General features: G+C 35.0%; 1 protein-coding gene across 5 annotated transcripts in view; it reads right to left on the bottom strand.

Moving 5' to 3' along the window:
* PPP1R9A (protein phosphatase 1 regulatory subunit 9A) overlaps positions 1 to 15,756 on the bottom strand; it is a gene marked incomplete at both ends in the record, with an annotated part of 277,895 nt that overhangs the window by 113,509 nt on the left and 148,630 nt on the right. For all 5 annotated transcript variants that reach the window (XM_084230157.1, XM_084230159.1, XM_084230158.1 and 2 more), the window contains one exon: positions 5,334 to 5,466. In XM_084230157.1, the coding sequence (XP_084086283.1) occupies positions 5,334 to 5,466 (133 nt within the window). The remainder of the gene's footprint in view (positions 1 to 5,333; positions 5,467 to 15,756) is intronic.

Here is a 15,756-nt window from a genome sequence, read left to right as displayed (position 1 = left end):
AACTGCCAGTTTTCCTACTGAGTTTTAACTGTCTTTTATTCTTGGTAATCTGCAAAGATTCTTAGCATGATAATAGATATTAACTCCATGTTGTCTACAATGAAGATTCCCAGTTCCTTAGATTTTTCACTTATCTATGGCTTTGTTGGACAATATTGTTTTTAAAAGCTTAAAAATTTTGTATGATTGAATTGCACCATCTTCTATTTTGCAACTTCTGCTTTTCCATTTTGGTTAAGACCCTCTGTTACAAAAGCCTGGATGACAAATGTCATAAATTTTCCACAAAACATGTTTATTTTCAATATTTAATTGTCTAATTCATGTATAATATTTCTGTATCATACTACAGAAGGTGTGCAACTTTCAATTCTTTCAGATATATGCTAAGTCATGTGAGAACAACTGGTAAAGCACCTGGTTACTTCTTTTTTTTTTTTTTTGTGGGACCCTCACCCGTGGCTGGGGATCAAACTGGCGCTGCAGAGGCTGCGGGCAGCCTCGCAACCCAGCGCTCAACTGCTGTGCCACCAGGGGAGGCCCAGCACCTGGTTACTTCTAAAAGAGCATCATATGTGTCATATATTAAATACTCATACTTACTAACGTGTTTGCCTGGATTTCCTATTTTGTTCCACTGATCAATTGCTATGTGAATACAATTTATTCTGATTACAGAGGTTTACATTGTACTCAGATATATGGGAAGTCAAAATCTTTCACATTCTTATTCATATTTCCCTTAGGTCTATATTTTTCCAAATAAAATGTACTACTATATTATGTAATCCCCTCTTCCAACCTAATTCTTATAGTAGTTCTATTTGAACTGCATTATACTTATATATTAATTTATAGGCATCAGACATATAGCATAGGAGAAATTTTTCTATGCCATGTCCTTTCGTCCAAGAATATATCTACTTGTGGGCCTCCCTGGTGGCGCAAGAGGTTGAGCACTGCACTATGAAGCAATCCGAAGCCTCTGCAGCACGAGTTCAATACCCAGCTGGCCAGGGAGTAACCCACATGGCTCAGCAGACCTCTCTTGTCTACCCGCTGCTCCCCTCAGCAGTTTATTTCACTCAGTCTGCCTGTTCGGTTACCCCCTCTGTCTCTGGTGAATCTTCTCACCCCCCGCATCTCTGGCCTGTACCCCAGCTCTTGTATGCATAAATAAATAAATCATTTTTAAAAAAGAATATATCTCTTGTTTAGATATTACATCTTTCAAAAAGATGTACTTTTTACAGATAAATTCTATATTTTTCTTACTAATTAAAGAATTATTTTGTGTTTTGGTACTACTATAAATTAAGTACTGCTCCTATTTTCATTCTTACGTTCTTAATTTGATTACAGAGGAGAAAAAAAAATTGTAAATTTTCTTACGTATGTTGAATGTGACTTCATCTTTTACAATAATCTTTTAAATTCTACAATATTAAAATTAGAATCATTTTGATTTTTCACATGCATATTTTGGTTTTTGTATTTAATGGATATATTTACAATATACAGCATGTTACACTATATGTATATATTAGCAAATGGTTACCTTTCATCTTTAATATTTTATTGTTTATATGGATTATTACATTTAAAGAACATTCCAAATATGATTTTTGATTTTAACTGAAATATTTATTATATTCCTCAATGTAAAAGCAGAATTCTCTGGTATTATCATCTATAGTTTCTATCATATTTAGGTTTCTATAAACAAATAACAAGCTTGGGCCTCCCTGGTGGTACAAGGGGTTAAGCACCACACTATGAAGCAATCCACAGCCTCTGCAGCACGAGTTCAATCCCTGGCCAAGGGAGCAACCCACATGGCACAGCAGACCTCTCCTGACTCGCTCCTCTCTTCTCTGCTGCTCGACTCAGCAGTGTACTTCAGTCAGTCTGCCTGTTCTGTTCCCCACTCTGTCTCTGGTGAATCCTCTCACTCCCCACAACTGTGGCCTGTACCCCAGCTCTTGTACGCATAAATAAGTAAATTAAAAAAAAATAAAAACAAAACAAATTACAAGCTTTTAGAACAATATTTTTCACAGAAATAGAACAAATAATCCTAAAATTTGTGTGGGATCACAAAAAATTCTGAGTAGCCAAGGCAATCTAAAGAAAGAATTAGGCTGAAAGTGTTATGCTTCCTAATTTCAAACTATATTACAAAATACTAATGGCTCTACATAAATAGAGACACATAGATCAAAGAAAAAGAAGAAAGTCCAGAAATAAAATTATGTATATTTGATCACTTAATTTACAACAAGGGAGTCAAGAATATACATGAGGAAAGAATAGCTTCTCCAATAAAGGGTGCAAGGAAACCTGTAAAATGACATGCAAAGGAATAAAACTAGACACATATTCTATAAAATCAACTTGAGATGGAGTAAAGACTTAAATTTAAGACCTGAAATTAATAAAAGTCCTAGAAGAAAATTTAAGGGCTAAAGCTTCGTGACATCAGTCTTGGCATTGACTTTTTACATTTTGCATCAAAAACAAAAGCAACTAAAGCAAAATAAGAAGAGGAACTATACAAACTACGGAAATCATCAATAGAATGAAATGGCAGCTATGGAATGGGAGAAAATTTTTGCAAATCATATAGCTAAAAAGGAATTATTATGCAACATATATAAAGAATTTATGCAACCCAATAGCAAAAATTCAAATCTGATTAAAAAGTAGGGGAAAAAACTGAATATTTTTCCAAAGAAGATACACAGATACATAAAAATATGCTCAATGTGGATAATCATGACGGAAAATCAAATCAAAACAATGGGATAATCACACTTGTTAAAATGGCTGTTATTTAAAAAGTAAGAGATAATAAATTTTGGTGAGAATGCAGGAAAAAAAGAACCCTTGTTCATTGTTGGTGAGAATGTTAACTGGTGCAGCCAGTATGAAGAGTATGCAATAGGTTCCTCAAAACTCTTAAAAGTAATGTAATCGTTACTTTGCTAGTTTAATTTTTCTATCTTAATTTTTATTATGAAATATAGGATGCCAAAGTTTATGAAAACATGTAGCTACAAAAGACTGTTTCTTTAAAAAAAAAACCCATATCCTAACAAAGATAAAAACATTACCAATAACCCAAAAAGTCTACAATACCCCTCCCTGATATCATGTCTTCCCACATAATTATTATTCTTCATATTGTATGAATCACTCCCTCCTTTTCTTAATACTACTTTATTAAACTACTTATTTTCTCTAGACAATATGTTGATTCATTTTTCCTGGGTTTTTTTTTTTTGGGGGGGGACAGAAAACGTGGATTTATTGAAATATATTGTTAAGAAAAGCAGTGGGTAAGACTTGAGAGATCTGCTGCCCATTTTTCCTGGTTTTGAAATGTAAATAAATTGAATTATATTAAATGGCTTCCTCTGTGATTTGCTATAATTTTTATCCTCACAATTTCAGGTATGTAAGGATAATAAGTCCTGCTATGTGAAACTAAGGTTGTCTCACTTTTATTATTAAGTAATATTTTATTGAATACAGATGCTACACTTTATATAGACTTTTCTATCATCGTCAAATATTTGAACTGTTCTCATGTTTTCTACTATATGCAATACAATGGACTACAGCTAAATCCAGCTGTTTTTATGAGTCATGAGCTAAAAATGGTTTTCACATTTTTAGACAAATGAAAAATTTAAGCATTACTCACATGAAGGTGTCTTTTAATGAGAATAATTGGCTACACAACTTTGGTATAAGGCCTGGTACTCTTTATATGTTTTTATCCAAACAATTTTATGCTTAGTCCATGTACTTTTACTTAAGTTTTCAGTGCCTTTTCTTTATTCTTCTGTTTTAAACAAGTTGCCCTCCATTTATTTTCTTCCCTGATAATTGGGAAGTAAATTACTCACATGAAGCATGTGAGTGATATTCTCTTTAAATCCTTATTTTCCAGCAAATTTCTTTTTTTCAACTGGATAGGTAAATATATCTGAGATAGAAAAGGATCCCTGGAACTTCATTCTTTTTCTTCTTAGAATTATGTGAACTTACATGTCTCCCCACTTTCAACGATAAAATGAGAAATCTAGTAGTCTAATGGTTTTGTCTTTGCAAGTACCTTTGCATCTGTTTTCACTTTAGCCTGGTGGTATGTCAGAAGACCTTTTTAACTTCGAATGTTAGAACTTTTTTCTTTGGCCATGCCTAAGTGGTTTTTTTCCATAAAGTCCCCTCACTTGCAGCCAATTAAATGAACCCCTTTACATATGAGGCGCAGGTTTTATCAACTCAGAAAAATTTTCTGCTATTTCTTGCCTAATAGTCTGTCTTCCATTGTCTTTCCTCTTCTATTGCCTACAATTTAGCTGTTGGGTTTCCTTCATGATTTTTCTTGAATTTTTGCTCCATCATTTGAGAATTAATTGGGCACATTTCTTAGATTTGATCTTTTGGTTACCAATTTGAGTTTCAAAAATAACCATTATTTCCTCTTCAATTCTTGTACTGGAATGCTTAATTTTAAAACCAATATTTCAGTTATTATTGTGAATTTGCTTAAGAGTGTTTTTTAAGTAATACTTAAATATCCTTTAGTGGTTCTGCTTGTTTCCTTTTTGTTATTCAAACTGCTGTGTGATTGTTCCACTTTTTCAAAGTTCTCTGAGATGTGAAATTCTTCAGCTCATTGGGCTACAGTCCAGTTCCCAGGTGAAGATAAACACGGCTGTTTCTGGTCTTGTGGGTCCCCAGTTACGGTAGCCATCATTCCAGGAAGAGAAATCAGCAGAAGCCCTTCTTCCGCTCTCTCTACTCTTTTAGCCTTCTCCCATCATAGATGGAGAAGATTCCACTGCCTTTCATTCTTAAAGTTCAGTGTTTTCTGAAGACTAAGCATTCCCCATATCTACCACATTTGGAGTCTAGCCATCTATTAATATGACCACTCTCAATCCAAAAAAAAAAAAAAAAACACAACCACCTGCACTAAGTTCTCACTTACAACAACTGCCTCTGGGCTCTACCATCACCAACCCTTGCCAAGTGTACCAACAAAACATTAGCCCATACTCCTTATGACGTCTTACTCTAAACCCCCTTCCCTACCAACTAAGTAGATGGGTTTCAGTTGGGGAGGGAAGGGAGCAAAGCTCTCAATGTACCATCTATACAGAATCCATATCAACCAATATTTTGAAATTTAATGAATAAGATTTTCCATGAGAACGAAAACTTTATCTAATCCTTAGAAAAGGCTTTACTGAGGGAAAATAATTTCTGTATTATTGATATAACAATATAATGACAGTATAAACCTTGTAGAGTTCACATACCCTTCTCCAGCTCTACTGGGAAAAGTTCCAACTTTTCCACACGCTTTTCAAGTTCATACTCAGCTGAAGCAGCCACGGGGTCAACTTCATCATTTCTCCTGTCATAGTCTTCATTGGAATATGTGTTGAAAACCTGTAATGAGAAGTCAACAAAATGATGATAATCCACAAAAGTTGACTTTACAAAGAAAAAGCAAAAATCCATTCAGTATAAATTGACAAATTAACATAATTAATTTCTTCTAAACAACTTTTATTTTTAAAATCAATTGAAATATTAAGAAAGGAAAACTGAATCAGAAAAAAAATTTAGTCTTCTAAAATCGTATGGCATTCTATCATTTTTAATAATTTAGGAGAAAACAGTAGCCACAGAATATAATATTTGGATACCAATATTTATCTCCTTTCATAGAGCAGAAGAATATTTGAAATAAATATAATTTATCAAGCCCAATTAAAATAATAAAAAACTGACACGTGCAGTTAAATTCGACAATTATTATGTATCTAAATAATGCTTGGAACAGCTCTGTAATGTCTCCCAAAATACTAAAATCTGTAAGCTGTTTTTTTAAAGTGTACATAATAATAAAAACAGCAGGAAGAACAAAACTGAAAGAAATCAAATTTACAACTACGAAGTTGGCCAACCTATTTGCAGTGTGGTTTAATATTGGAAAACTGGCAACTTTGGTATGATATTTTTATCTATTAACGGGGAATACATATTGCAAATACAGAAATGGATGTAGTTAGGTTCCTAAAGATTTAGGCTTCTCATATAGAATTTGTACCAGAATGTATACTGGTTTTCTTCCTGACTTTTAACCTGTTTTCGTAGCATCACGCAATATTCTTCCAACAGGATAAATATTTCTGTATCAAAATGCAGATTTCTAAACTGTAGAGTTTGAGCCATTTTTATTTATCTTTTCATAAAATATGCTTTCTGTTTTCCTTCTATAAAATACACTAATGTTTTTCTTAAATTTCCAGGTTTGTGACTTTCTCTCAGGCAGCCCCTTTGCCCTTATACTTCCCTTATGTACTTTGGGAAATCACTTTTCACACTTATTCATTCATCACAAATTGACAGAGTACCAGCTCTATGCCAGACGTTGTACTAGACATTAGAGAAAGCACAGTCTCAGGTAGCTCACAGCTTTGTAGGGACACAGAAGTCAAAATAAACAACTGCAATAAATACGACAAACTGATGTAACAGAGGAATATACCAAGTGACTTTCATCTTCCTGAGAAAGGGCAGAATTTCATGTGACAGAGTACTTGAGTTGTGTCTTAAAAAATAAATAAGGAGGGCCTCCCCAGTGGTGCAGCAGGTTGAGCGCAATGCTGTGGAGCTGTCCGCAGCCTCTTCAGTATGGGTTCGATTCCTGGCTGGCCGGCCGGGGAGATACCCACATGGCACAGCAGACCTCTCCTCTCTTGCCCTCTGCTCCCCTCAGCCATGTTATTCAGTCATCTGCCTGCCCTGCTCCCTGCTCTGTCTCTGGTGAATTCTCGCACCCTCCCGCACTTCCGGCCTGTACCCCTGTTATTGTATAAATAAATAAATCTTTAAATAAATAAATAAATAAATAAATAAATAAATAAATAAATAAGGATTCATACATTTGAATATAGAAATGAAGGAGCACATATTTCATATCTAAGACCCTAAACAGAATGCATCCACCCACCCACCCATCCATCCATTCATCTACTATCCTCATCTTCTGGAAAACATAGACAGTTGAGTAGACTACAGCAAGCCTAGAAGAGCAAACTTTCACAAGTTAGCTGGATCTGCAAACTTTCAAATGTTAGCTTGGAAGAGCAAACTTTCAAACGTTAGCTGGATCTGCAATTTAATTTCCCAGAAGTTATCAGCAGATATGACTGGAAGTTATTTCATTAATGCTTGCCACTCCTCTACTTCTGCTAATAGACCCATGAATATGACTTTAGAATAAGGATTTCAATAGCATTCATTCTGGACCACAACTTAATTTTGTTACCACATAATATGCATGTGTATATATATTTAGTAAGCAGTGGAAAACTGTTTCAAATACATTACAATCCCCTGTCTTTTTTACAGGATCCTAAAACAATCCCTATTAAATTTTTTTTGATACATTTGATATAACAGACTGGGTTATAAAGCTCATTTGAGGGTATCCTGAAATTAAATAAAGCAAAAAATTATATGCTACATATTGGGAAATGGTACTGTACTCTGAATAACTTCTGAGGCTTCTAGGAATGATTATTATATATGCAGAAAAATAATTTCTTTCTGCAGGAAAGAAATAATATGTTACTATATTTTTCATCTTCAGCTTGCTCACAGCGTGATAAATTATGGGAGTACAAAGGAAAGAAAACTAAATAATTGAAAAAGAAAAGTGAGATTCATTATTTGCAGATTATACTGTTGTTCACTTGGAAAATTCAAGAGATTTAACTGAAAAGCTGTTAAAACTAATACGAGTTCAGTAAAGTAACAGAATTTTAAAAATTCAATATACAAAACAATGCTTTAGAAAGTATAACAAAAAGTCAGAAATTATAAAATATCTACAAATTACTGACTACAAACGTACCAGGATATCTATCTCTATAAAATATAACTGAAGAATACAAAAAACTTTGAGTAAGTATGATATTATACAAAGTTCCTAGATTAAAATCCTTAGTACTGTAAAGACATTAATGTTCCTAAATTACTGTAAATATCAGTGTGCCCTAATGTAATGTGCATTCAGTGCAATAAAAATTAAATTTCACCCACATTTTTCATGAAAACAAACCATTTGAAAAATAAAATAAGGGTGAAAACAGCACCCTACTAGACAGTAAAACATATAATAAAACTTTATTTAAGGCAACATAGTTTTGGCCCAAGAGCAGAAATATCTGTTTTTATATTTTTTTCTGTTTCACTCCTCTACTTTATATTCAAATTAGATATGGTAGGTTATTCAAATATAGTATGGAAAAAATGAAATAAATAAACATCTGAAAAATATTCCTATTTCATAAAACTAACAAAAATAAACTTCTGATTGAATTATAAACCATATAAGTGCCAAAAGGAAATATGAACCGATATGTAATTCATTATCTAGAGAGAACCTTCCAACAAAGCCACAAATCTAAGAAATACTAAAGGAATTATTACAGATCAATGCTAAAAAGTTTTGGACAACAAAATAAAATGCAATAAAGTTATAACAAAAGTCAAATACCAGGAGACAATAATGCCAAATATTAAAATGAAATATGAATATTCATAGCATGTAAAGGGTTTGTCAACTCAAGCAACTACATGTCTAAATAAAGGAAAAATGAGAATTCAGTGAAGAAATAGTAATGTTCAATTATGTAAAGACATTTAGTTCATTAGAAATCAATCAAATGCAGGCCTCCCTGAGGGCGCAAGGGGTTAAGACGCAACCTATGAAGCTATCCACAGATACTGCAGCATGGGTTCGATTCCCGGCCGGCCAGGGAGAAACCCACATGGTGCAGCAGACCTCTCCTGACTCGTCCACTTCTCCCCTCAGCAGTGTATTTCAGTCACTCTGCCTGTTCTGCTTCCCCACTCTGTTTCTGGTGAATCCTCTCAGCCCCCCACCTCTGGCCTGTACCCCAGTTCTTGCATGTATAAATATTTTTAAAAAATTAATCAAATGCAAACTAAAAGAAGAAGATATGATGTATTTATCCATAAGATTTTTTTTTTAAATAGATTGCAGCATCTAGTATCTATGACGATACAGGGGAAAGAATATGCTTGGGAAAATATGGGGAAAAAGCATAATTTGAAACCAATTATCAATACTTTAAAAGTAACTTTGACCTAAAAATGCCACATCTAAATATTTACAGAAATACAAGTGTGCACTAAGATGAATGTGTAAGGACCTCATTAGAGCACTATATGTAATCCCCAAGAAGGGAAATAACCTAAACGTCTGCAGACAGAGAAATGCCTTACGAAATTATGATATATAGGAATATGTAATTTTATGGAATGATTAAAAAGATCTATCTATGTGACCTGAGAAGGCTCTGAAATAGAATTTATTAAACCAAGAAAAGCACACTGCAGATTTACATAGATTGCAAATATATCTATAAGCATGATACCAATTTTAATCTAAATTAATGCCGCCTAAATTCTCTAGCTATGTAGCTCTTGCCAAATTGTAAAACCACTCTAAACCTCAGTTTCTTTATTTACAAAATGACTGCTCTAAAAATAATATCCACCCCATAAAGTAGTTGTGAAAAGAGAAAATCCATGTAATCATGCTGGGTTCAACAGAGGGGAAGGGAAAGCTTTCCCAGATAAAATGAGAGATAACCAAATGACTTATCTCATACGCTCTTTTATAAATAAGTTTTGAATATTTTATCACTGATACTTAATGCTCCTGAAACAAAAATCTATATAACTAATTTGATATTATACAGTGAAGTGGCTTCCCCAAATCCCTACCTGTACAGAGCAATGCACTATTACTACATGGCTCATTACCTGACATGCTTTGCTTTGCCTAAACCAGAAAGAAACAGGGTAGAACAGAAAGTTGATCTAGGTGAAAAATTCCCTTTTCATTTATATAGTTTTTTTTTTTAATTTTTATTTATAGAGGCATGTTTTATTTTATTTTATTTTATTTATTTATTTGTTTGTTTTGTTTATACATGCACTGGGTACAGTCAGAAGCGCGGGAGGGTGAGAGAATTCACCAGAGCCAGAGCTGGGAGCAGAACAGGCAGAAGGACCGAAGTACACTGCTGAGGGGAGCAGCGGGCGGCAGGAGAGGTCTGTGCGCCATGTGGGACCCTCCTCCGGTGGCCGGGAGCAGCCGGGGATTGAACCGGCGCCGCAGAGGCCGCAGGCAGCTTCGCAACCCAGTGCTCAACCGCTGCGCCACCAGGGAGGCCCTCATTTATACAGTTTTGATTCTTTCAATATTCTTACAGGAGGTCTACCATTTTTATTTATCATATCGAAATGCTTTGTAAAAATGTAGATAAATAATAATCAGAGTCCCATTGTGACATTGTCATAACACAAAAACATCTACAGGCCAGTAGCATCCTGTGCTCTTATATTCAACAGCATCAAGACTTATTTTTTTCTATCTGTATATAGTTATAGTTCATTCACCTCACATTGTTCTTGTGTTATTTGCTGAGGAAAGCAAACAAAAGGATGTCTAAATTTAAGACTTCTTGTTTCGGAGCTAACAGGCTATATTTCATTCCTTGATCAAAGGAAACAAAACAAGACCTTATCCTTTGCTTTTCAGCAGAGGTATCTTTACACATGAAATATGTTTACAAGTAGTTAGCAATAACATTTTTGACCCAGCAATGCAAGGCTGAAAAGCAAAGTGAAAATTAGCTTGTTATAAGATTTCAACTAGAATAATTTGTTTTTATATTTTGGGTAATTTGAGCTGCAGCACTTTTTCAAAATAACAGCAACAATATTTCAACAATAAGAAAAAAAACACATTTCCTTCACTGCTTTATGACACATTTTCTTTAATCAATGCAGGTCAAAATAAATTCGGGATTTTCTATAAATACTGACTGGAAGAAATCTCCCACAATGCTTCTACAGGCCTCATTTCTGCCTGTCCTCTGGGTTCTGCTCCATCTTCCTGATACATCCAAGATGGAAAGTATTCCAGGGGGTTGCACACTGTGTTTCAGATGGTAGTTGGGCTCAGCATGCTCCTGGAGGTGAGCCTAGCATTCACTGCTTCCACCAACAGGCCCCACTTATTGCCACCTTTCTTGGCAGAACCCTACTTCACCTTCATATGATGTGAGTGGCTTTAGTAGAGAGACTGTAAGCTGTAACTAAAAGCAAGCTTGGGAAGGCTATGATAAACCATCCTCATAAAAGGAGGACCCTGCAGTCTTAGAATAATGTTTAACTGCACTTTCCTTTTTTTTCCCCAGAACCAAAGTCAATTCATTGATTTATTTATGCTAAAAAGAAGTGTAGTTTTTGATTGCCCAGTACATGCCAGTAAGTATGTCAGGTTCTTTTAGCAAACTTAAAATGAAAACTAAAGTTCACAATTATCTGCCTTTTGGATGTAAACATAAGCAGAATCCAAAGATTCTAAACAGGTAAGTGCTTTCTGCTCTGTGCAAAAATATGAACAAGCAGGAAAGTGAATAAACAGACCCACAGTTCTATCTACCTAAATATTTGTGACAATATTCTACAGTAGGATGTGTCTAACCTTCTATCTGAATCCCATTCAACAGAATACATGTGAAAAAACAGGACCAAATAAGCAAGAGGTGTCAGGTGTTACTCTAAAAGCTTGCTGGCCTTGCCTAGCTCACAGTCCATTGACAAAATATTTCTAAGGACAATAGATAGTTTTAATATCATTTATTTAATCAAGTATTTGTTACATCCATGATATTAACAAATCATCTTGTGCAAATTTGAAGTCTCCATCTCCGGAGTGAAAACTTCTAATTAGGTTCTTTAAAAATTAGCTGATCCTAGGGTGAGGACTGGTGATTTGGAATGGTGATTGGACCTGACATGACAACTAAACATCCCACTAACAAAGTTATGCCTGTAAATATGATGATGTATATGCGGAAGTAAATTTACAGACAATATGAAACTGCACACAAATTATCATTAACACTGTGTCAAATGATGCAGTAATTATGGCAAAAAAAAAGGGTAAATAAAGACAGTGCCCATTTTTCATTCCTACATGAGAATCTGAAGTTCAGAAGACAATATACAAGATGTATATAATAACTACTGAAGGCAAAGTTTGTAAGGATAAAAGGTGGATCTCGCTCGCGGTAACACTATCCTATTGTTCTCATGGATAGCGGGAAAGCGCAAAAAAGATAAACTTATGCAATTTGCAGCAACATGGATGGAGCTGAAAGGGATCATGGTCAGCAAAATAAGCCAGAAAGAAAAAGAAAAATACCAATGGTCTCACTCATTGCAGGAATTTAGAAAACCTAAATAATGGACAAGGAAAAAGACTAATAAATCAAAATCAACAAGCATCTATAAACCAGAGAAACACTACGGGGGGTTGGGAGGGGGAGAAAGGAGTAGGATCAAAACAAGGGTGGTGGGAATTGTATGGGGACTATAACCAAGATGAAAACACATACATTGTGCAAAAATGAAAAATGATGTAAAAATATATATAAAATTAATTTTTTTTTAAAAAAGGCAACACAAAGAAGGCTATTCATCACATTCTTCAGAGAAACCCAACCAACAAGGTGTGTATGAATTTGTTTTACATATACATATTCATATGTCACATATAATATATATATACATATCTATGTTAAAATAGATATATTTTAAGGAATTGGCTCATGTGGTTATGGAGGCTGACAAATCAAAAATCTGCAGGGCAAAGCAGCAGATTGAAAACCCAAGGAAAAGTTGATGCTGCAGTTCAAGTGCAAATAAAGTTTCTGGCAGAATTCCCTCTTCTTCAGAGAGGTCAATCTTTCTCTATTAAGGCCTTCAACTTGTTGGATGATGCCCACTCACTTCATAGAGGGCAACTTGCTTTATTCAAAATCCACCAATTTAAATGTTAATCTTATTCAAAAACACCCTCACAGAAAAATCTAAAATAGCATTTGACCAAATACCCAGCATTGTGCCCTAGTCAAGTTGACACACAAAATTAACCATCACAAAGCCCTTAAAATAGGGCATTACTGGCTGCATTACTGTTTTTTGACATCTGATGAAGGGTAATCGTATCTTCATAGTCTTCCCTTTATATCATTTGGAATGTTACAAAATTTTCCTCAAATATATTTTCCTCAGATATATCCTTCGAATGTGTACAAAATTCATGATAAAAATCAAACATACACTTTTATTATTATCAACAGCAACAACCACTTCATACTTGTAGATAATATCAACAACCAAATACGAAGGATGTAAAATCTTCACATTTAAAATAGCTATGGATGATGCTGTGGAAAGACATTTTATGTATAATATACACATATATGAAGACTTTTTATGAAAGAGTATTTCAAAATATGTGGAATTTTACTAAAGTAAAATTTACATACACAGAATTGATGAATGAAATGAAAAGATTAGAAGGTTCTATATATCTTCCTTTAACAAAGTAGAATTCAATTCTAATTAGTATCATTCAGCTGCAGATAGTGCTATTAAAGTACTTGAAGTCTTAAAAACAAGCTTCACGTCTCATTGCAAAACAATTTATACCATTAAAGGAATCAGGATGAAATTCCTTCATAAATATAAAACTAGCTCATTCTCAATTTGAACAAATTCTAAGAGAGTGAAGCCCAAACTAGTTTTTTCCAGTAGAGTTTAGCCGAAAACTGGGTGATTCCGCTGATGTGCATGTTTTTCACAGTATTTTTCAAATTATTATAAACAATTAAAAATATCCATGAGAAATTAGCAATGTTCTCTTTCAGCTCAGCCAGATTTTTAGCTTAAATCATAGACATATGCTTTATAATGGACAACTGTTAGATGGAATGAAATAAATCGTGATCTTGGTCCAGTTTCCACTGGACAGGTGTCTTCACCACAGAAATACTGAACTAATTGGTACCAACTGGCACCTTTTTGGGGGCAAGTGGGGTGATGTCCCAGAACAAATAACTGACTTCTCATTCATAGAAGTTAATTCTCTGTACAGATGCAGAATGAGTTAGTAAGCCAGTATCTGTTCTAGCATTTGCCTTAGCAGTTGGTATTCACTTCTGCCACTACCAATGCCAGCACTGTTTCTGAAGGTCCAAGAAGGGAGAAACTTATGAAGTGTCTAAACAGGAGAACAGATGCAAGGGTGCTACAGCATGTGTGCAAATTGAGATTCCAGTGAAGAAAGGGGATTGTTTGCCACACCAAAGAGGTTTTCAGGTTTTATGTTGAGAATAGATAGGGAAACTGTGGCTTGCAAGGGAAGTTTACACTGCCCATGCACAGCCCCCACCAATCACACCTCTAATGGGAGGGCTGAGTGGTGTCATGAGAGCTAACTGTTAAACTCTAAGGTCTTGGGAATCTTGAGAAGAGAACACCAAGTTCCAGATTTTTCCTGAGAACAATGTACACAAGGTAACTTGACTGTTAAAAGGAGACCAAACACTATTGTAGGTGTCACTGCGAGAGTCTTGTAGATATGAGTAAAGTCCCAAATCTGTTGACTTTACATGGTGGAGATTACCCTAGATAATTTGGGTTGGCCTGATTCAATCAACAGAAAAGACTTTAAGCTCAGAGCTGAGGCTTCCCAAAGGAAGGAGAAATTCTTCCTGCATAGAGCAGCTTCAGTATATTTCAGAGTCCCAGCCTCCTTCCCATTTTGATAGTCTTCCTTACAGATTTCAGACTTGCATTACTAGACTCCACCATTGCAAAAGCCAATTTTTTTTTTTCAATAAGTCTCTAACTGGTTCAGTTTTTCTGGCTGACACCAGCTGATACATCAACACTTCAAGTCTTCATCACAGGGTGAAATATGGAAATTAAGAGCAACTGTTTCCCAAGTGCTGACAGTTACCTATAAGTGTTGTAAAATCAATGAAGTGGGTCATGAAAAGCACTGAGTGAAGTTATATAGAAATTAATAGAATTAATAAACTCACTGTTAATTATGAGTAGTAAGATATGCACTAAACTTTAAAACTTGGGAAGAGAAGATGGTAGACAGACAGGATCCTTGAGTCATTGTTTCACTCAAGAATACCAATGATAAGCATCCAGACAGGAGGTGACCACATCTGGAATGAGTCTGGGGAAGTGGGAACCAGTGTCTTAGCAAGGAAGAGAGCCAGAAACAATCCTAAAGGGAAGGAAAAGCTGAGAAACAGTAAAACTGAGAAACAGTCAGGTGTAGTACCAGTGCATTGGAAGTGATACCAGCCTCTCCCCAACAGCCCATGAAAGGAGAGAACATTAATTCACTGTGAGAACACAGCCTGCTTGATAGTTCAACAAGAGACCCAGGTGCCAGGAAAGACCATATTCATCAGGATAAACCACATGCTGAGTCACAAAATAAATATCACTAAGTTCATGAAAATTGAAATTCTATCCAGTATCTTCTGCAATCACGATACTATCAAGCTAGAAATCAACCACAAAAAGAAAGTAGGAAAAACCTCTAATATGTGCTTCCTCTCTTCCTTGAGCTACTGATTCTCAGTTCAGATTCTCATGCAATTGTTCAGAGGCTAGTGCGATCAGTATTGGGAATAGCAAACTATCTCAAACCTGTGACTGTAACCAGCATCTGAGATACAACAGAGACACACAGACAACACTACAGAAGCTCACGGTGGAGACATTGCAGAGAGGGCAGGAGAGGCAAACAAG

Source organism: Talpa europaea (assembly GCF_964194135.1).
Source record: "Talpa europaea genome assembly, chromosome: 3".
Classification (NCBI taxonomy): Eukaryota; Metazoa; Chordata; class Mammalia; order Eulipotyphla; family Talpidae; genus Talpa; species Talpa europaea.
Note: the sequence above shows the minus strand (reverse complement) of the source record. Positions and strands in the feature narration are given on the sequence as shown.